This window comes from Botryllus schlosseri, chromosome 15 (genome assembly GCF_051294905.1).
Source record: "Botryllus schlosseri isolate E-star chromosome 15, Bs_hap1, whole genome shotgun sequence".
NCBI lineage: Eukaryota > Metazoa > Chordata > Ascidiacea > Stolidobranchia > Styelidae > Botryllus > Botryllus schlosseri.
Window position 1 is genome coordinate 21,840,305 of NC_137250.1, and position 23,566 is coordinate 21,863,870.

Sequence of the window (23,566 nt, forward strand, 5' to 3'; positions counted from 1 at the left end):
ACAGAAAGTTGATGCTTCTTGAACTTGGAATGAGTTTATTTTGTGCTGAAACTCCCAACTTTTAACAACTGCAATTTCTTAATTGTATTACAATATAAATGTTATGATTGCGCCGTATCTTCCCCACAGCGATGCTAGATTTTATCTGATACCGCACCTTCCACCAATCAGAATATGTCTCTGAATTAGGGTATCTAGCGAACGTGTAGCGTATTTGATTTGGTTCATGGTCAGAGGTATGTTTGAGCCAAGTTCAAGTAGGATAGTAGAAGGGATTAGACCGGTGGTTGTCAACCGTGGGTCCACAAAACCTCTAAATTTGTAAATTTCATTTTAATTAGGGAAAGCATGGAACAGTTTCGCTTCATAGTTATTCAAACTTCAGGACTCACAACCTTAGAATAGTCGTCGGAGATAAAATATCCTATTGTGCGAAGTCAAGTCGAGTCGTTTTCAATTCACCACCGAGTCAAGTCTGAGTCCAAGTGATAGAGCAGAGGGTCGAGCCCGAGTCATTGTATTACGACTCGAGTCCAAGTCATTGTGTTGACTGCTCAATTTCCAGTTAAAGTCTTGTTAAACGCACTTTTTATAACTGATAGGTGATATCGAATGGTTTGAATTCATAATATACTAATTTTCCTCGCTATTAGCAGTTTCTGGTCGCATTTTCGAGTACCAGTACCGATAGACGAAATCCCAATATGGTGGTTACTTTACTTTTCTTCGAAATTACAATGAAATGGCGGTGTTGGCCGCCCGAGTCTCAAGTCATATGAGTTGGTTCGAGTCATGCGCAATGACTTGAATCCAAGTCGAGTCAATACACTCGATAGACTCGAGTCGCGTCATTTCCGTATTTTAAGAAAATAACTCGAGTCAAGTCGAGTAACCAGAAAATCGTAACTCGAGTCGAGTCATGACTCAACTCATTATAACCGTGAGATGACCATTGAACGTGCACATTGAAATTGAGTGTCAGGAAAAACGAGGTTGAACATAAAAAAACAATATATTCATAACCATGGTTCTCAATGCAACATATGTGTGTATCTTTTATTTAGTCCTGAGGGGTCGTGGAAAATTTAGGGGGAATCGGTGGAAAAGGTTTGAGAGGCCTTGGTCAATGCAACCTTGAACCTTAATAACACAGCAACTAATCTGTAAATGCTTACAAATTCAGCTGAACTGAACGAGATGTTGCGATTAACGTAGTAGGTAGTATTTGAATTCTTTGTAGATAACCAGATCAGTCAGTAAGCCATCCTCATTGTTATTTTTGATTGCTTATATTAGACATGAATTCCAGTGGTAACCCATGCTTAACCAAACATTTTCGATGATAAAAAAAGTGTCATAACACCAGTATCACTGAGCAACCGATTCACTGGATTTCAATAAAAGACTAGGTCAATAATTCACAGAGACTTCTTCAATACTCGATTCTAAATCGTCGCCAATCCTCACTTCAATCCACAACACATTCCACCTGGACATCAGAATTGTGAACGCAGGAATGTTCATCCCAATTATCTTTAGGGCAAAGGAATATCGACTGTTCATGCCCTTGACATTGCACCTCGCTAAACCAAATGATTCCGGAAGCTCCAGGAATTTGTCCAGTGTTCACTGCTGCACCGTATCCGAGCATCCTGCAAACTACGTCGCCGTCACTTTGATCGAAACCAAGGCTACAGATCGTTCCCCACAAACCCTTTTGGAATATCTCGACTCTCCCATAGTGTGCTCCGCCACCGGAGAATCGGATGACTTTTGGTTCAAAGCCTGCAAAGTGAGCGCCAATACCACTAACGGGTCGACACATACAATGTAATCACAAAGGCTTTCAATATACAATTGAATAGTATATTCATATTGAAATGAACCCAAATATTTTCGACATACACTCGTCAGGGGTAATCGTCAGCAAGAAGTAGAGAATTGGAAAGAACATTTATATCAACAATTCTCTACTAGTTGCCGACGATGAGTGTCAGCCAGAAATATTTGAGTTTACTTCAATATCAATATACTATTCAATTGTATATTGAATTTCTGTACCTCCAAGAAGCTCTACAAAGGATTTTGAGAAAGGGGGACTAGTGAAGCAGGACAATATATGATTTGTATTTAGTCTTATTGAAGATGAGGTATGATGCCTGTTTGAAAGAAGTCTACCCACCCGTTTCAGATTTGTAAGTAGAGCTAACGAGTCACACAACCATTGATGTCAATGTCAATAGTTTTGAAGCTCAGCTGCAAGCACAATTCCCTATCATGAGTAACCATAACTTCACTTAACCTAGGAAAAGCAATTTGACTACCTACACAGGCATTTGTAAGAATTTTTTAAGCCGCGGGATGTCTTGAATCATATCCGCGACTTACCAGCTCATCAATCGTTGAAATGGTTCAAGTACACTACTAGTTCAGCCCTCAAGATTACCAGACCACAATTTGACATATCGACCTCATCTACCGACCGTTAGGGCGGTTCAAAAAAAACTTCCTTCAGATTTCGCTGGCTACTTGATAAAATTGTTAGGCTGGTTAAAAAAAACGCTGCACACCAACTTTGGCTCCATTCCAACCAGTAGAAGCGAGATTCGAGAGGTCGAAAGTTTTGAATTTATCATTAAAAAACAAAAAAATAAAATTTCAAAATTTTTCTGCCGACCCCATAAAATTGTTAGGCTGTCGGTAGAGATGATGCATACCAAATGTGTCTCAATTCCAACCACTAGGAGCGAAGTTATTGCAGTAGAAAAATTTTAATTCCATGATTTTATAATAAATAATTAAAGAGTTGGTCACCGTAAATACTATTTTATTAATATATAAATTTTTCTACTGCAGTAGCTTAGCTTCCAGTGGTTGGAATTGAGCCAAATTTGGTGTGCATAATCTCTACTGACAGCCTAACAATTTTATGGGGTCGGCAGAAAAATTTTATTTTTTGTCTTTTAACGATCAATTCAAAACTTTCTACTGCAGGAATCTTGCTTCTACTTGTTGGAATGGAGCCAAGGCTGGTGTGCAGCGTTTTAGTAGCCAACCTAACAATTTTATCAAGTAGCCTAAGTTGACTAGTTATCAAGTTGACTCAATCATATTATATATTAGAAGCAAAGCTACAATTTGAATGCTCAAAGACACTGTTCTTGGAATTTTTCAGTAATGCAATTCCTACATGTAGCAGATGGATACTCACCGTGAACATCTCGATTCAGTTGAGTTACTGCCGGGACCCGTTTCATTATATCTGCTATCATTGCATTGACCCGCCCATCCATTTCTGTATGTAACATAGTTATAAGCATGATCAAGTAATGGGTGCTGAACATGATGACGAGGTAGAACGCAAAGAATAAGTCAATTAGCAAGGCAAGACCAATTGACTAAGGGTTGTAGCCAAGTCAGGAGGTTCTGCATCGTGAGTCATTCAATTAATTGAACTTCTGACTAATGTCATATTCAATTTGTTGTCACGTCACAGTTTGCAGTCGGGCACCGTCTGCGTGTCATTTTTTATGATCTGATGATAATTAGGGTATCACATTCAGCATGGGGCTAGATGCAGTGTGTAATTAGTGGTTATTTTTGTGCATTGGAATCAGCTTCTACACCAGATTGCTGAAATAATGGGCGAATTCGCAGCACACATTCTATAATTCAAATAGCTTGCTATGGAATTGTAGATAGTAATTGTATTAACAGAATTAGTACAGCCAAACTTAGTCCGACATACCAGAGGTAAGATGGGTTTGGTTGACAAAAGCATATAAGCCTCCTACTGCACCTTTGACATATTTATATCTTGCAAACGAATAGCGCATTTTTGAAGAACATCTGCATTATGGATGGCCTCAGTACCTTTTAGTGGATCGCTAAATCAATGGCAATGATTAGGAAGGCGTTTCTTGAGTCAACGAAGACAAACTCATAGTCATTGGTTGACCAAAAAAAAATTACCCGATAAGCTAGTATTCGAGTGACCAATGCCATTCTTAATCCCACTAAATAGATGGCCACCATTTACGCTGTAATTCGATAACATTCTGCAATTTCATGTGAGATTTGAGGGACTAAGGGTTATTAGCGCATTGTTAAAATACAAATGTAATTTTAGAATAGCCAAAGACTATTGTCATGGAACATTGTGTGATTATATAACTATCCAATATATAACTCATATCAGGCATATAGAACAGGGGCGGACAACGTGATTTTGAGCCGCCCACAGATAGTTTCTACCCTGAAAGTGAAATTATAATACGAAAGTATTGACAAAATTTATGCGTCACAGAATTAATTGAAGTTTGCCAACCTGAGAAAGATGGTCATGAAACTACCTGATCTGTTCGGGTCTACAGACATTTGCAAGCAAACGTTTTGGACCATGGACATTAACAAGCCGAGGCTGCATTCCAATACAACTGATGTTCACGTGCAGTCTTTACTAAGGGTTTCTACATCCGTTATGCAGCCAGAGTTAAAAGCACTTGTTGACAACTTTATTCGACCACAGATGTACGATTGACTTCAGCAGCTATTGAAGTACATTAGGTTAATAAACTCAACAAATACTGTTTCTGGTATCATTAAATACGATTTAACTTATTCCTTGTATAGGTGGATAAATCCGCAATTAATGTATCGATTCTGGAATCCGGCCCGACAAGTACTTCATTTTCTTATATCAGGCCCGCCGACCGTAGAAGTTGCACGCACCTGATATAGAATGTCTCGAGTCGGCAATGACTCCAGTGTTATTCAAGCTATTTTTGGTATTTAACAAGAGGACTCGATAAAATAAGATAAATTGGATACTTACTGTCAACTAGATTCAAAATAGTTACGAGATTCTGATTCTGTCTTTTTATCATATCCCTCAGATCTTGATATTTGCTGTCTATGGCTGTAAGGAAAGATAATATTTCATGGTAGTGATGGCGTAGAACTGATGACGTTTTCGAGTAATATTTTGTGAAATATATAACTGTTCGCAAGTTACACGATATTTATAGAGAAAGTCACCAAAAATTGCGATCACGACCAGGATAGTCGATAGATTGCAAAGAAAATAATCGAAAATCACACATTTTTGAAATTTTGAGAAAACCAAGTTCTTGTGAAATTTGTTTTCTTTTTTTCGGCCATATCTAGACCATGGTTATGTTTGTCACAATGTTACAAAGTTCAGCATGGCCAAGATAATGTCGAAAGAAAATGAAAACACTAGAAAAACTTTCAAAATCTGTAGCGATTTGATTCCACAGCGACCATTTGCGGACCATTTATCGTAAAATAGAAAAAAATTTGCAGTAGCAGTATTCATTCTGAAAAATAGTTCAAGACATTATTATTCACCCAAGAAACTGGCATGAAATTCTTTTTCCATGGACGCTTGAAGATCTGCTATCAACAGCCGAGTTTCGGGGCTAGTAGTTCGAATTCTTTCTAGGTTCCTGTTAAGGGCTTCAATCAAAGACTGGGTCGAGTTTACACGTATCTCTCCAGATAAAATATCTGAAACAAAATAATTTATGGTGTGGCGAAGGAGAGTTGCAAATGAACCCCTATCCGACCGAGCTGTCAAGGAATAGCTGTGCTTTCAAGTTCCTTCGCACATGCCCATATACCCTTTTAAGATCATAGGGATACGACTGTCATAGGCACTGAGCTCAGGTATACGTATTCGTTTGACTCAAGACGGAGTTATTGAAATCTCCTGATAGTCGGGGCGGGCGTTGGTGAATATGTTGCATATTAACGGGAGATTGCGAGCTCACTAATTGACTGCTTGTCGGACTCGCTAGTAATCTTATGGCAGCGACAAGATGTCGAGTATAGATATATCTTGGTCAATTTGAAATCAATTCAGCAGGTGGCCGGCTGGCTCCATGTCTGCTTCATAGTATCTTAATTCAGGGTTGTAACCAAGTCACAAGGCTCCGAGCATAAAGTCAATCTCACTTTTATAGTTTTGACTCGAGTCAAGTAGAGTCATTTTCAATTCACCACCGAGTCAAGTCCTAGTCATCAAGCAGAGGGACTAGTCCGAGTCATGGTAATATGACTCGAGTCCGAGTCCAAATCATTATGTTGACTGCTCAGTTTCCAGTTGAAGTATTGATAAACCCACTTTTGCTAACTTTGGTGATATCGAATGGTTTGCATTTATAATATACTTTCCTCAGTTTTAGCAGTTTTGGTCGCATTTTCAAGTACGGTACCAGTACCAATAGACGAAATCCCAATAGGGTGGGAACTTTACTATTCTTCGAAATTACAATGAAATGTCGGTCTTGGCCATCTGAGTCTCGAGTCATGTCATGTGCAATGACGAGTCCAAGTCGAGTCAATACACAGATTGACTCGAGTCGAGTCATTTCCGTATTTTGAAAAAATGACTCCAGTCGAGTCATTACAACCCTGTCGTAATTTTTTCATAAACAAGCGACTATTGAACGCTTGCGAGTCGGCTAATTTGTCAATTCTGACGTATTATGACGTTACCCCTGTGTGATGTCACTGATTCCACATACCTACGGAAAATTAGAGTTCATCGCCTATGACGACTGTTAATATACTATGTTCATTTTAATTCTCTACCATTTGCTTACCATTACCCCTGACTGAGTTCATTTCAATGAGTACTCGACAGTACTCAACACTAATGAGGTGCTGCTTATTTTTCGGAGTACTCAAATTAGGTTTTGTCAACTTGCAGTACTTAATCAAATAGGTATGACTTTAGACTACTTCTACTTTTTCTTCAAAGTGTTCAGGTTTTTTGTTTGTTTGTTTTTGGAAAAATTATGCCTAGAATACTTTTTACTTACCTGGAAATAGCTAATTCTTGTAATCGAGTAAAAATTTTACGACGGTATGTCTGCTTGAATTGCAGTGACTACTTTGACCATGACCACCCCTGATACTGCAACTCAATGACTTCAGTCATGTAAACTTGGTACAAAACCATGTTGAAATCACAAATTGTGCATAACAATCTGAAAGAACTTGACCACCGTGAATTCAAGAATGGGAGTACAAATGCCATTGCTAATTTGTTGAATAGCACTCTCTGATGTCTCTTTGCTTACTGTATATCTCTACAGTTGATTATGTTTGCTATAAACAGTGTTATATATTTCATTCTCATCTACAATCCAAGACTGTTTCCCTACTATGCTCTGCTAAAAGTTGCAATGAAAGTTGAATATTCACCTTGCAATAAACGACTGAAGTCTTGTGATATGGATTTACTGAAATTCGCCATTCGGCTTGATTGGACCTCGCTGCTGGATTGAATGTCTATGGATAGAATATGCTCGAATTAATAAACTTTTGTATTGTATGAATATATTGGATTTAGTGACTTTTAAAATGCACAAAACCAGATAGCAAAGGAAGGAAAGGACGTACCGCAGTTTATTTTTGTCCTTGATGTTTTTTTCGGCATATACACGGACTCATGATACACACACACACAATCTGCGCATATGCATACCATGAGTGCATGATGTGCATATGCCGCTGGACAAAGAAGTGCAGATATAGTCTGTACGGCTTTCTAAGTCATGCACCACCCCTCCATGCTATCCCAGTAATGCATAAGCGCCAAGCAGGGAAGTCATGGATACCAGTGTTACTAATCAGGTCTTTGGTCTGATCCGGCCGGGGATCGAACCCACGACCTACTGATCAAGAAGCCGGACGCTTCACCATTACGCTATCTTGTCGGTCAGATAAGGCATTTTCTTGTCAGAAAGCATCTGCTTCCTAAAGGTTACGTCATATTCACTATAAAACTGTGAAGCCGATTTGCAAACATATATATCATAGGACTCACATTAAAGTAGGCGTAATGTCACTGCTCAAAAGATTCGGTGTACTAAACAGAAAAGATATGCGGATACTAGAAATTGACACGTTTGTGTATCAGTTTCATTGCCCAGAAAATTTCAATGACTTCTATACCTCAGTATCAAAAGTGCATTAGTACAACACAAGCGTATCCATGTCGTGCATATGGTCGACATAAAAGTAAAAGCCTGTCCTTTCATATTAACTTCTACTTTTCATCCACTGTGCATGCCTCCTTTTTAAATCGCTTAGGCCGGGTAGGTGTCCGATCTTAAAGACTACTCCCAGTCGTTTCGCCACTTTACTATCTTTTCATTGCATCGCATCTTGTGGTGTGTTGAAATGAGGAGATTATTGATAATAAATTAAAAAATTAGCTAGAAGTTCTACTTGAAATACGTCATACTTTAATATCCCTGGAAAATACAGTTTTAAAGCAAAAATAATCTTGAGATCGGTTGGGCATTAAAAATAACACCGGATGATTGATAAGAACAGTTTGGATACTTTTGTAACAAACAATCAGCATAGATTTTCCGAGCAAAACATGAAATCTGGATAAGACGTAACGACTTCATTTTAGCTGCTTAAAATATGAACAAAAAACATAATATAGGCTACCTGTCAGAGTGTTTTCTTGGGAGACTTCCAATTGATTGACGACAGGAGATATGCTACTAACCTGTAGAAATTAGATAATAACACTTATTAGCAGGTAGCCTACGGTTAACAGTGTGCGCTAGTGGTCACCAATCTCTTTTCTGCATACCACTATTTTAAGTGTGGTCATCACATAAAAATGTTAATTAGGATAGGATAAGAACCTTTTAAAATTCACATCAGCCCAGGCAGTTGGTAATACTAGTTATATAAATAAACTAATTAGAGTGAAATGACAGTAATCTGATTTGAGAAATGTTACTTTGGTCCAATTCTAATTTGTGAAATGATTCTATGCTCTAATTTTAATTCTAATCCAATCTCCTGTGAATGCTGCATCATAACTGTACAGTGCGAAATGAGCCAAACTTGCTGTACGGAAACTCGTACAGTGTACATACATTTGGTATTCTTATGCTCATGAGATTAAGCTATGATTTGATATCAACCGAGCTTGACCCAGTGTCCAAGTTTTTACGAATTCAGTAATTATAACTCTCAACTCTCAACACTACGAGTCGGACTCGACCCTCTGCAACCCGACTAGGACTCGGCGGTGAATTGAAAATGACTCGGCTTGACTCGAGTCAAAACCATCAAAGTGAGATTGATTTGTGAGTTGGAACCGTGCGACTTCTTGGTTACACCCCTGTTGATGGGCCGTGGTTGAATTGTCACGCATGGAACGGTGTCTGGTGAGGGGTATGGGCCATCGCCATAAACCAGTCCTCAGTTTTTATCATGTACAAGTGATAAGGTACCGGTAATGGAAACCCTGAAATCTTACCTGGTTGACTGAGAGTATACTGAACACTGACGCTGTTATTGTAACCACAGGAAGAGCAATCAAAATGAGGTAAACCGCAACAAACCATCTTGATGGCTTCTGAGATTCTGAATACAATGAATTTTTATTAGTCTAATTGCCCTTATATGCCATTCCAGAAATTGATCTTTTCTAGGGGCATCGTCAGTAAAATAGCATGGTTCGCTATATCAAAACATTTTAAGGTGCGAAAACCATTGAGCATCAATAAACATACTGATTTCTACTGCCTCAAGTTACAAGTATACAGCCCTTCAATATTCAATTCCAATAAAATTCTTCGAATTTGTCAGCTTACGAAGCCCACATATCAGTCTTGTGCAAACTACTGGATTTTCAAAGTGCACCTTAGAAATAACACTAACAACCTTTAAAAATCAGCAACTAACTAACCGAAACACAACTAACCAGATTCTATCCTGAAGCAACTCATCAACTTTTATTCCATCGGAATCGGATGGGCTCTCCACATGAACATCAGTACAAGTTTGAAATGAGAGGGGTTTCATCATCATTATCACTGGTTTATTAGCAATTTTTTCAGTTCAATACACCACAAAAATGCGATACAATGAAAAGACAGAAAGGTGTTGAAGCGACTTGGAGTAGTCTATGGAATCAGACACCCACCTTGGCCTAGGCGATGTAAAGAGGAAGCATGTACATTGTACACTGAATGAAAAGTAGAGAAGATAGTATAGAAAAAAGCAAGCGACAACAAATGGGGTGGCATGTCATGGAAGGCGAGATTGATAGGTCAGGTCGTGGTCCGATAATCTTGAGGATGGACTAGTATATATTTAGTAATTGGGTAATAACATATCACTTGGTCCAGGCCATATCCCAACTATCTCGAAACATCGTGAAAATTGGCATGCTTACAGCGCTTTGTTTTCTGATTTCAGAAATCCAAATTTCAACAAAAAAGGTCAACTAAATCCGAAGGTATGACCGTCCAAAAATTGCCATTTTTGTGATCGCTCAGGCGGAAAAATTGTCAGAAATATAAACATGTAACTTAAATTTGCCATAATTCGATCAAATTAGGGTTGTTGAGGATAACACTTTCACAATTGTTCATTTACATCCTACTAGATACTTTGCCCCCTACTTTGACTCCTGGGGTTGCATAGTCTGACCTTTAACCCTTTGATTCCGCGCATGTCTTCGAAAATCGCTCACGCGTGACGTCATTTTTAATTGCAAATTTCTTTTGACCAAGAGGTGGTGTCATCAAGTGTAAGGTGTCATTGGAAAGCTCCTGATAAGGACTTTCAGAATCAACTATAACATTCCTCGCTATAGAATCATTACATATCATAACAGTTCCATGAAACTAACCTGCAAATAACATGTTTCAATTGAAAATCTCACCTTTCTTAACACTACACAAACTCTGTAAAACAACTAATTTTACTTTTATTCTATATACAGTACCTATTGTACTATACACAAGGTAGTCAGTATAACTCAGAACAGATAATTGCTGACATAAATTATGCAGGAAATAATTTTGAGAGATATTTTTAAAATAATGGAGAAAATTTGCTTCACAGTTTGAGGTGAACACACAATACTTCAAAAATTAATCAGAATTCACAACTATCGCAATGATAAGATGCAATATCTCATGCATTGTAGTCTTCATGTTATGGTGAGATATTAACAATGCACATATCAGAGTCTTCATGCTGTTGGTGAATCTCCAGTAAAGCTGCATTCTCTTCATGGAAATCGAAAAATTAGATACGGAAAAAGAAAAATACAAGAATTGAATCTCAACGTTGAAACAAAGCTTGCCAAGGTTTTACATGTTGATGAGATTCAAGAATTTGTAGGGACGGGAAAAGGCGAATATGAAAATGAAGCTTTTGAAATATCGTATCAAAAATATAAGAAAAAACAATAGCCCTAATTCAACAAGACCTCAAAAAATTCAAATCTTAACAATTGGTCAAGAATGAAAATCTCGGAATTTTTTGGAGTAAGTGGAAGGTTGTTGAGAGATGCGAAACAGCAAGAACAAGACACTGGAGTTATTCTTTGCCACCACCACAAAAATGGAAGATGCTTTCAGATGAAAAAATTGAAAAAGTTGTGAAGTTTTTTTGAAACAGCAAAAACAATAGGATGATGCCGGCGTTGGAAGACCGAGTTAGCATCAAAAAGAGTGTGTATAAACAACACTGAAAGTCAAAGAAGTTTGGAAGAGATATCATCAAAGATAAATATATATATCTGATATGTGCAAGTGCATAGTTGATATCTCACCATAATATGAAATCTACCAACCCGCTGACATTGATTTTCGATGTTATTGTCCATTTCATTGTTTAGTGCTGATCGTTGCCCAAATGTATTGTGTAGAATACATAAAATATTGCATCTTATCATTGCGTTAGTTGTGAATTCTGATTCATTTTTGAAGTACTGTGTGTTCACCTCAAACTGTGTAGCAAATTTTTCTTCAATTTTCAAAAATAATTTCCAGCATAATTTATGTCGGCAATTATCTGTTTTGAGTTATACTGACTACCTTGTGTGTAGTACAATAGGTACTGTATATAGAATAAAAGTAAAATTAGTTGTTTTACAGAGTTTGTGTCATGTTGAGAAATGTGAGATTTTCAATTAAAACATGTTATTTGCAGGTTAGTTTCATGGCACTCTTATGGTATGTAATGATTCTATAGCGAGGAATGTTATAGTTGATTCTGAAAGTCCTTATCAGGAGCTTTCCAATGACACCTTACACTTGATGACACCACCTCTTGGTCAAAAGAAATTTGCAATTAAAAATGACGTCACGCATGAGCGATTTTCGAAGACGCGAACAGAATCATGGGGTTAAACAGTGGCGGCTCGTGACAATATCGGGTGGTGGGGCAAGGGATGCAAGCGACTTTTTATCAAGATGACGTCACAATGGAGTTTTCCAACGTAAACAAGTAACTTATTGGTACGAACTACGGTAACACGAACTTCCCGACAACAGTGATGTAACGTATGTGCCGCGAGAGGTCTGCCGGTGAGCTGTGACTTGAAGTGTGGTAACTGCGTAAACGGCGTACGGAACAAAGATTTCACACGGCTCATGTTCGCACTATACCTGACTTGACTAATTATCTGCAGAAATGGAAATGACTATAACTCGAGAGATTGCGTAAGCCTAGCTGGAAAGGTCAACGAGTTCGGACACATACGCAATTGTTATCTCATAGATTGGACAATGTCATATTGAATCCAAAACATAATTCTGAAGAACTACGGATAGCAGCCTCGGAAATTCGGTCCCGATACAGCATAGGAGATATTTTGGCCTTGATGCTGGAGACTGTCACACGACACATACGGCTTACGGTCTATATGTCTGCTGCAAAATCGCCTTTGGAAAATATATTACCGAATAAATACGTGGATGAGAGCCGAAAACTTGGTACACGTTACATGAAATCAACGAGAAGTAGCCTCATGACCGTTTTCGGTATGGTACACTGTCAAAATTAATACAAGCAGACCAACACCGAATTTTGCGTAAAATTTACTGAGGAATAGGCTTATCATTGATCAAGCGATCAGCTGTTAGCCGCCATCGAAAACGAAACAGCTATCGCGCTTGACAGGGGTTGTAATTGTAAGCAAATGGCCTGAAGGCCACAATTTCACGGTCAAAATTGACATTGGAGAATATAAAATAAAAGTAAATATTTGAATGCAAACCGAGGATGTTAGTAAACTGTTTCATGATATCATCATCTCATCACTTATCTCAGTATGGAACACAGTTAGCGTTAACACAGATACGCCGACTTTTGCGTGAAATCCGCAATGCGTTAGGTAGGCTAAGTGTCAGATCAGCGCACATCTTTAACATACTCGACCTTGATAACGAAATTGCTGCCCTAATCATTGAGTGCCAACCTTGAGACTTGGCACAGCGTTCGATACTAAAATCAAGACATACCATGCAAAAGCTCATGACGGATCTAGGTAAGGAGCATCGTTAAAATCAATGGAGACCAATACCGGCTTTGCGTAAATGTGTTTGCGATAAATGACGAGTCAGCTCTCACTCGACTTAGGAAACGAAATTACCACTAACACAGTACAGTGACAAACTTGAAACTTGGTACCGCGTTGAATACTAACATTAAGACTTACCGTACCAAATGTCATGACCGATCTCGGTATGGACCATCGTCAAAATCAATGGATACCAATACCGGCTTTTGAGTAAAATCTGTTTGCGATACATGACGAATCAGCACACACTCAACTTCGGAAACGGAATTACTACCCTAAACTTTAAGTAGAAACCCTGAAACTTGGGACAATGTTAAATACCACCATCACGACATGACATACCAAGTTTCAAGAATTATCATGGTGTGAAACACCATCAAAATCGACCTATACCAGCAAAGGTCGACTAAACGCATATGACGGTAACCGAGTTCAGATGTAGATACGATTGTTACATCACACCTTAAGGGCGAGCAGGCTATGTTGCCCCGGTTGCTCGGTCATTTTATGAATAGGAGAGAGTGAATCACTGTTTCTTTATTGTGCGCAGCTTTGAGAGAATAGACAGTGAAAGCTTGTTATGAGCGCTACCGGGGCATGCCCCGGCTAGGCATTTGCAAAGCGAAAACACGGAAGAGAATTCGATTTTCGCAGAGACTTCGCTATATATATGGGCATTTACAAGCGAAAGGACAAGAAGAATACGATTTTTGCTGTGATTTCGGTATATATAGATTGCTGTGCGTCTATAAATGGTAAAGAACTGTTATTGAACAGAATTTTAGGTGGGGCAATGCCCCAGTTGCCCTATAGGACGAGCCGCCACTGGGGTTAAAGGTCAGACTATGCAGCCCCAGGTGTCAAAGAAGGGGGCAAAGTATCAAGTAGGATGTAAATGAACAAGTGTGAAAGTGTCACCCTCAACAACCCTAATTTGACCAAAATATAGCAGATTTCAATTACATGTGTAAATTTCTGACATTTTTTCCGCTTGAGCGACCACAAAAACCGCAATTTTTGAACGGCCACATCTTCAGTTTTACTTGACCGATTTTCATAAAATTTGTTTTTCTGAATTCAGAAAGAAAAGTTTTCTAAGCATACCAATTTCCATGATAATCTGAGATGGTGGGGGCATAAGTTGAAATTTTTCTGGACCACCTGACATGATCTGACCCAATTGCTTGTATTTCAACCCTCAAACCCTACCCAACGTCACACGCAACCTTCCATTTAAATATATATATACTTGATCATTCGGCTCTTCTTCGTTTTACGATCATAGCAAGTCAGTGTTCCTTAGGGCTCTTCAAAAATGACTTTTTTTCTCAAATTCTACTGGCTACTTGATAAAATTGTTAGGTTACCTAATTTAAGCCTACACACCAAATTTGGTTCAATGCCAACCAGTGGAAGCGGAGTTATGGCCGTCGAAAAATTTGGATTATGAATAAAATAGTACTTACGGTGACCAATTCTTTAATTATTTATTATAGTGGTGCTCACCGTAAATACTATTTTATTCAAATCCAAATTTTTCGACGGCAATATCTCCGCTTCCACTGGTTGGAATTGAACCAAGTTTGGTGAACATCCTTTCTATACACAACCTAACACTTTCATGGGGTGAACAGAAAATTTTCAAAGTTTTTGTTATTTATTTTTATATAATAAATAGAAACTTTCTTCTCCTGTAGCAATGCGGCTACTGGTTGGAATTGAACCAAATTTGGAGCGTAGGCTTAAATTAGGTAACCTAACAATTTTATCAAGTAGCCCGTACGTTTGAGAAAAAAAATCCATTTTTGAAGAGCCCTAGTGTTCCCCCATGACAGCACTAAATATTTCACATGAACACATCAAAATAAATTGTTTTTGCCTTGGGAGAGATCGATATTAGGGTTGGGGAAGAGGGATATCCGGGTTGGAGGGGGAATATCAGGGTTGGAGGTGGGTTAGGGTCAAAGTTGGGGTTAGAGTATCCCAGGACTAGGGTTGGGGGAGGGGAATATATGGGTTGGGAGATTGGGATATTAGGATTAGAGGAGAGGGATATTGGGGCTGGAAGAGGGGTATCAGGGTTAGGGTGAGGGACACGATACTCTCAACCCTAATATCTGTCACCCCCAAACCTAATCTTGGGATACTCTTACCCAACCCTAGTCCACCGACAAGATAGCGTAAAGGTGAAGCGTCCGGCTTCTTGATCGGTAGGTCGTGGGTTCGATCCCCGGCCGGGTCGGAGCAAAGACCTGATTAGAAACACTGGTATCTATGACTTCCCTGCTTGGCGCTTATGCATTACTGGGATAGCATGGAGGGGTGGTGCAAGACTGGAAGGAGAGCTTTTCTGCATGGAATAATTAGGTAATTAAACAGAAAGTTCTGCGTGACGTTGCCACCAATTCCACTCTGGACCCCAACCTTAACCCTAACCCCCTCCAACCCTACTATCCCTGGCACTTTTTCGATGGCAGTCAGACATCGAAAAGTGTTCACCATGATCACCGATGAATGTTTTCCATGAACACGAAAAAAAAATTATAAACGTCAAAATATATTTTTTTTTGTGCCTTTCGAAAGACGAATGTTAGGGTTGGGGTGGGGGTATTAGGGTGGGGGGAAAGGGGGATATTAGGGTTGTCGGAGGCGATATTAGTGTTAGGATTGGTGGATGGGGATATTAGGGTTGGCGGAGGGGACATTAGTGTTAGGATTGGTGGATGGGGATATTAGGGTTGGCGGAGGGGACATTAGTGTTAGGATTGGTGGATAGGGATATTAGGGTGGGGTGGGGGGTATTAGGGTGGGGGAAAGGGCGATATTAGGGTTGGCGGAGGGGATATTAGTGTTAGGATTGGTGGATAGGGATATTAGGGTTGGGGTGAGGGGTATTAGGGTGGGGGAAAGGGCGATATTAGGGTTGGCGGAGGGGATATTAGTGTTAGGATTGGTGGATGGGGATATTAGGGTTGGCGGAGGGGACATTAGTGTTAGGATTGGTGGATGGGGATATTAGGGTTGGCGGAGGGGACATTAGTGTTAGGATTGGTGGATAGTAATATTAGGGTTGGGGGAGGGGGAGATAGCGTAGTCGTAACGATAAGCGCCCACCAATCTGGCGGACCCGGTTCGATTCCCGTCGGAGGTTTATGTGGGCTCCTCTTCCCTCGCCGTTGCCGCTCTTACGGAGACAAAAAAGACCAACGAAAGAAAGCACTCACAAGGAATGGAAAGAACTAGTAGAAAGGACCGCGGCTTCAATAAGATCAACATCGAAATGAACTGCGACATCGGGCACGGCTTCGATAAGATCAACATAGAAAAGAACTGCGACATCAGGCACTCTAGACCGAGGTGGAAATTAGATTAAAAGGATCGCAACTGCATGCGTGTCGTTCGACATCCTCCTATCTGCTCATTACATCGCATTTTGTCTTATCGCATGTACATTGTGTGTGACTTGTTCAGAACACCCACTGCGTCTTGACCGTTCTTCCAACATTATGTTTTCTGCGGACAAAGGCCGACTCGTCGATTTCAACGACTCTTCCAGGGCCGCCCAATTGAAGTGGATTGTCCACGAAATACTCGGCATATATGTCTCGGACGTAGTTGCGATAGTTACAGATGGTCTCATCGCTAGCGATCCCGCACTCCCGTCTAACATTTTTGTACGACGCCATTTCATACGAGTATAAATACAGCAATTCGATGGTGGTTTGAAGTTGAAATCTGGTCCCCTCGAAAAAACTATTTTTCACAATTTGCAATGTCGTTTTGCAGTCGCGGTCTCCACATTGCCAACGGAATCCGATTTTTGTGCTCCGCTCGTATTCCGCCATATCGCCATTGCATTCGGGGCATCGCATTTGTTTCGCAAGCAGTCCGTGCTGTCGGCACCAAGCAATTGCGCTTGCCTTGTCGATTGTCGCCAAAGTCAGCTCCCTCCAATTTACTTTAGAAAGACTCGGATATACATTCGCCCCCGCCATCATCAACTCAATGTTACTCGGTCAGGGCGGCATGGTATTTAAATACGTACGGTGAACATTGTGACGTGTTTTGTTTTCGATCGCTGGATGAAGCCGAATACAGAGTCAACTAGGGGGCAACGCGGCAGTGAAGACTTTAGTGACTGAAAAACACATCGATGAACTCTCGTCGGTGTCCTTTCAATGACAGCTCTAACCCGTAGTAATAGAGGGTCAAAGGACGAAGGAAATTCTTCCACTTCAAGTTCGAGTACATTTTATCGACACACACTATAGCCTACTGGTTGCATTTTCTGCATACTTCTACTTCTACTTGAACAGTTTTCGATTCAAAACAGGCCTATAAGACTGACTTTCTACCAAGTTTGAAGTCGCTACTTGTACTACTTGAGTAGCAACGTTGATTACTCTTATCACCGCTACCCATAGTTGAATGTCTTCTCTGTCACAACTCAAACATATAGGTCGCTAAGGGAATAAATTCTGGTTGCGATCGCATTAGCGCGATCGTTAAACATTTATGTGATATTTGTTACATATCATCCAACAATGTCCTATGTAGCCTACATTTTGTATATTTTCAACGTCACTGTGTTGGGTACCACAGGTCCACAGCCAATGATCCAGAAACGCTGAAAAGTGGTTACGGCAATACGGATTATTAATTATGAAGACGCTCGACTAATGCACGGACAGGGTAGAGCGAGTTACAGACCATATGATGCCCATATAAACTACGTTTTCTACGTCCGACACACAGTCAGAGTTCAACAGCTTATATATCTTGACTTCAATAGCTATTCATGTGCATTACGTTAATTATTTCACTGAATACTGTTTTTGGTCTCTACGTTTTCAACTTGAAGTTCACATTGAACACGGTTTGTTCCTTGTATAGGTGGAGAAATAGGCGAATAGTATTATGATTGAGGAAAGCGTTCCGCAAAGTACTTCATTTTCCCATATCAGCCCACGCCCGCCATATATGATAGGTTTGTAGATGAACGTATAGTCAGAATAACGATTCGTGTATTGTCAGACCTGGTGTCATAGGTTCACGGCATTGAATAAATGTTGAGTATTGCGAAATCGAGAGACCCGTATGCCGAGTCAACCGGAGGTCAACGCAGCTGCTAAGACAGATTGCTATATTGGTGACCCTGACATCGCACCTGAAATCCATCTAAAGAGAATTACGTCACTCGGTATCGCCATGCAATTTCAACGCGTATACTGGCAAATTGTTAATTGCTGTATGGAATCGACACGATCTCTAACTGTGTATACTTCACAATATTTTGAAGAGTAGTTTTGCCTACTGGTAGTTCAGAGACGTCCAGCCAGATAATTTTGAACTTTCAATTTGCCGTCGAGAAAATCAATATTATTAGGTTGGCAATGAACATTCCAAAGTCCCGTTCACCAAGACATACCGCGCCTTTATCGTGTAGCACGCAATAGACATTAGAATTGACCGTAGCGGTAGCCCAATTACGTTCTATCGACCTGAATATATTATGGACGTATACTATAGATAAGTTTGAATATGTCATTATGCAATATTGGGTTGGCTAGTGCCAATTTTCTGATGACATTCGTTTTCTGTGTGTCACAATGGATTCCGATGAAGATCATCATTCTTCGAAGGGTATATATCGCCTTGCCTCAGTTGGTCGTTCACGTGCTGGCAGAAAGTCCGGTCCACTATAACATTATTAAGGTCAATCTCTATCCCAGCGATGCAAGCCTATATATAATCTTGATTCCATTATAGATAATTAACTAACATACGGTAGGTCAGTTATCTCTAATTCCATATGGTCGTGTTAACCATGAATGCGTGTATTGACTTCACCTCTCGATTCGAGACTTTCTATCTATATGTAAAATATATTCGATATTGAAATACGCCGTGGAAATAAGTTTGGGAAAGACATCGCTAAAAGCCTCGAAGGCCATCCCGACAGTCGTCAAGAACGTCCACATTCAAATCTCAATTTGATATATCGGCCCATCATTCCGAAACATGCCACTTCATTAGGCTATCATCCCATCACTTCTGTTACTTTATATTCAGTGTCCAACTGCCCATCCTACAAGGCTACAACGACGTAAGTGCCTCTTTACATTGTCTTATGGCTACAGGAAGTGTGGTGTCCGAATGTCCGGTTTCAACGACTACTAAATATCGTTTCAATACCTTCCAATTTTTTCGTTCAATCGCAATCTTTTCGTGTATTCGAAAGGATGAAATATCAACATACTGATTATCATCAGTTTGCTCCAGCATCACCTATCGCAAAGTATGTCCTAGCGGCACGAGCCTGCAGGCTTGAATTCACCCGCTTATGTTTTTCCATCGTTTGTAATGATGACTCCGCGTGAATTGACGTAACCTAGCTATTGATTCCATAGGCATCATATTAATCACTCGCTTATATTTGAATCAGTTTTGTAATGAACTAGAACGATCTAACCCCGTGCTCGAATGAAAGATTCGATACTTTCTGTCTTGGCAATTGGAAAATATGTATCTTTTGAACGGATGGTAATGGGTGCTGAATGTAATGAATGGACCCTAACATTCCCCACCTCAACCCTAATAGTAATAATATCATATTATTAATCGTTGGGATTATATGTTTCATCTGAACAAGTCACACACAATGTACATGCGATAAGACAAAATGCGATGTAATGAGCAGATAGGAGGATGTCGAACGACACGCATGCAGTTGCGATCCTTTTAATCTAATTTCCACCTCGGTCTAGAGTGCCCGATGTCGCAGTTCTTTTCTATGTTGATCTTATCGAAGCCGTGCCCGATGTCGCAGTTCATTTCGATGTTGATCTTATTGAAGCCGCGGTCCTTACTAGTTCTTTCCATTCCTTGTGAGTGCTTTCTTTTGTTGGTCTTTTTTGTCTCCGTAAGAGCGGCAACGGCGAGGGAAGAGGAGCCCACATAAACCTCCGACGGGAATCGAACCGGGTCCGCCAGATTGGTGGGCGCTTATCGTTACGACTACGCTATCTCCCCCTCTCCTAATATTACTATCCACCAATCCTAACACTAATGTCCCCTCCGCCAACCCTAATATCCCCATCCACCAATCCTAACACTAATGTCCCCTCCGCCAACCCTAATATCCCCCTTTCCCCCACCCTAATACCCCCCACCCCAACCCTAATATCCCTATCCACCAATCCTAACACTAATATCCACCAATCCTAACACTAATATCCCCTCCGCCAACCCTAATATCCCCATCCACCAATCCTAACACTAATATCCCCTCCGCCAACCCTAATATCCCCCTTTCCCCCACCCTAATACCCCCCACCCCAACCCTAATATTACTATCCACCAATCCTAACACTAATATCCACCAATCCTAACACTAATATCGCCTCCGACAACCCTAATATCCCCCTTTCCCCCCACCCTAATACCCCCCACCCCAACCCTAATATTACTATCCACCAATCCTAACACTAATATCCACCAATCCTAACACTAATATCGCCTCCGACAACCCTAATATCCCCCTTTCCCCCCACCCTAATACCCCCCACCCCAACCCTAATATTACTATCCACCAATCCTAACACTAATATCCACCAATCCTAACACTAATATCCCCTCCGCCAACCCTAATATCCCCATCCACCAATCCTAACACTAATATCGCCTCCGACAACCCTAATATCCCCCTTTCCCCCCACCCCAACCCTAACATTCGTCTTTCGAAAGGCACAAAAAAAAAATATATTTTGACGTTTATAATTTTTTTTCGTGTTCATGGAAAACATTCATCGGTGATCATGGTGAACACTTTTCGATGTCTGACTGCCATCGAAGAAGTGCCCTATCCCTTAGCTCCCACCCAAATATGCCACACCTTCAACCCTAATATCCCCTCCTCTAACCCTAACTCTCATCCCAACCGTAATATTCCACCCCAACCCTAATCCCAAGGCAAAAAAAAAATTTTGACGGCTTAACGGGAAACATTCATTGGTGTCACTGGTTTGTACAGCGAAGAAGCACCGATTATCCCATGAATGAAATTTTTTTGTCTTGGGCGACATAGTACCGAAAACAACCAGTTTCCAGTTTGGAACCTACCCTCTGGCTACACAACTAGAACTGAAATTCTTTAAAAATAACAGTAGTCGAATAACCGTCAACTAACTTGATACACCGGTACTGACTGAGATCTTTCAATCAGCAATCAATCACCCCCGTCAAAGGCAACGAAAAAATATCAAACACAAGTTCTCGTGCCAATGACATCCAAGACTATTTTGAGATACGGAAAAGAAGGCGCTTTTTCTAAATCACAAAATTTACAAGATCCGACTAGAAAAATGGGTAATTTTATAATCTTTACAAGAAATACTAAAACACCATACGAACATACACATTTGTAGCGTTTTTTCATTGTGACTGTACCATCGCCTGGTGACAAAGCTATAAAGGAGGACATTTTCGATTTCTTGAAAAAAGGAGAAGTCCCCCTATGTATGGTACCCCTATCCAAAACCCTTGTATCAGGGATTTCTAGAAGTTCTAGAAACCCCTGCCTTGTACACATGGCAATATAAAATCATTCATACATCATCATAATAATTGTTCTAAAAACTCACGGAATTTGCTCTTTTGTTGCCTGGTGCGATTCTTCATAATTTTCACTCTACCGGAAAGTTTCCACCAAAACCTGGCAGACACATACCGAGATTTGTTGTGTTGAATTGAGTAGGCCTACCGTATAGTAGCCTAGAGGTAATAGCTATGCTTTCTACACAAGAACATAGTTTCGTCTAGATTTGAATATAGATCAGTGAAGTTCAATGGAAAACATTGGTATACTTGAGAAAACACTATGAAAGTCTAAAATGAAATTATTAAATATGTGGTCAACTGATTATAATATATTTCTGGTCAGATCAGATAGCGTCAAGACATGGACTGTTTATTCACCAAAAAGGTCCCCTTATTGCTGCAACACCTACAGCACAGGTTCTAACTCACGATTTGCTAAAGACAAAGTTCGAGTAAACAAGACCAGATATTAGCTAACTACACCTGAATCTCGTTTTCTGGATTTGCAGTACAGGCCAAATAGATTGCACTGAATGAACGCAGTGCTGAATTGCCATCTCACACACTCTGTGATGTATGTATTGTATATACAAGATAAATTCACTGCAGCCAAGTGAGAAGATTTGATTATGGAATATATGAGCATCATGTTTTAGAAGGCCAGCCTGCTTCACAGTAAGACCTGAATTTTGTTGTGTGGCGACTAGGGCTGGGCACAATGATTCGAGTACTCGAATCTGAATCGAGTATTAATTTTAATGATTCGAGTCGAGTAGTAAAAGACGATATTTTCGAGTACTGAAATTACAAGCTCCTCGCCACTGAAAGTTAATTTATCAACGAGAATTATAGTTTTGGTGCTAGTTTCCAATGTGGAAGGCTTAAAACACTAATTGGCTGCATTGAAGCATACGAAACATAGTACAAAGCTACAAAGCTTACGTGAAATAACACATTTTCGAAGTCATAATCATCCCATAACCTTGTCACGAAGTGCAATGAAATCGGTATGGTCGAAAAAATATCAAAGCATCTTTAATGTGGTGGATAACAGGCATTATATTCTTTGCTGTGGCATAAAAGGTACATATTTGAACTTTGACATATTACATTCTGTTATGACGTCATAATGTGTGATACTCGAATACTCGACTCGACTCGAAGCATAATACGTGATTCAGAATCGAATCACTCAGGTACTCGATTTTGCCCAGCCCTAGTGGCGACTCCCTGCACATTGCTCATTGCCTCACTCTTGTGTCTCGTACCTACCTCACTTGCTCTTGAGCTGCAGCATCGCTAATCGCTATTCCCAACCATTATTACGTCATAGCAACAAAATCACAGGCCTGATTTTGGGGATTCCGGGGCCATGAGCAGATTCAAATTAATATTTCCGTGATCAGTACTGGTCTTAACAAATTTGACACTCAGCGCACTAATCCAAATATTGTCGTAAATTGCCTTTGGTCAAACGGAGAAAATAACGTGATCGAAGCGCAATGAGTGGTGCGAAAGATGAGCATGGATTTGGATTTACGATCATATGAAGTGGAGTTGGATATAAAACTTCTGATATAGGTATTTGGC

At 40.0% G+C, this 23,566-nt stretch overlaps 1 protein-coding gene across 2 annotated transcripts; it reads right to left on the minus strand.

Moving 5' to 3' along the window:
- Positions 1 to 1,270: 1,270 nt before the first annotated feature.
- Positions 1,271 to 22,532, minus strand: LOC145458141 (uncharacterized). 2 transcript variants are annotated; one of them, XM_080336499.1, is made up of 8 exons: positions 22,021 to 22,532; positions 9,317 to 9,423; positions 8,491 to 8,551; positions 7,231 to 7,317; positions 5,371 to 5,529; positions 4,835 to 4,918; positions 3,212 to 3,295; positions 1,271 to 1,785 (listed from the first exon to the last, which is right to left on the minus strand). In XM_080336499.1, the coding sequence occupies exons 1-8, from the start codon at positions 22,055 to 22,057 to the stop codon at positions 1,469 to 1,471; spliced, it is 936 nt and encodes a 311-aa protein (XP_080192625.1). In that variant the 5' UTR covers positions 22,058 to 22,532; the 3' UTR covers positions 1,271 to 1,468. The 2 variants fall into 2 exon arrangements, with proteins under 2 accessions (XP_080192625.1, XP_080192626.1); XM_080336500.1 differs by lacking the exon at positions 22,021 to 22,532 and adding an exon at positions 9,764 to 10,156.
- Positions 22,533 to 23,566: the final 1,034 nt, after the last annotated feature.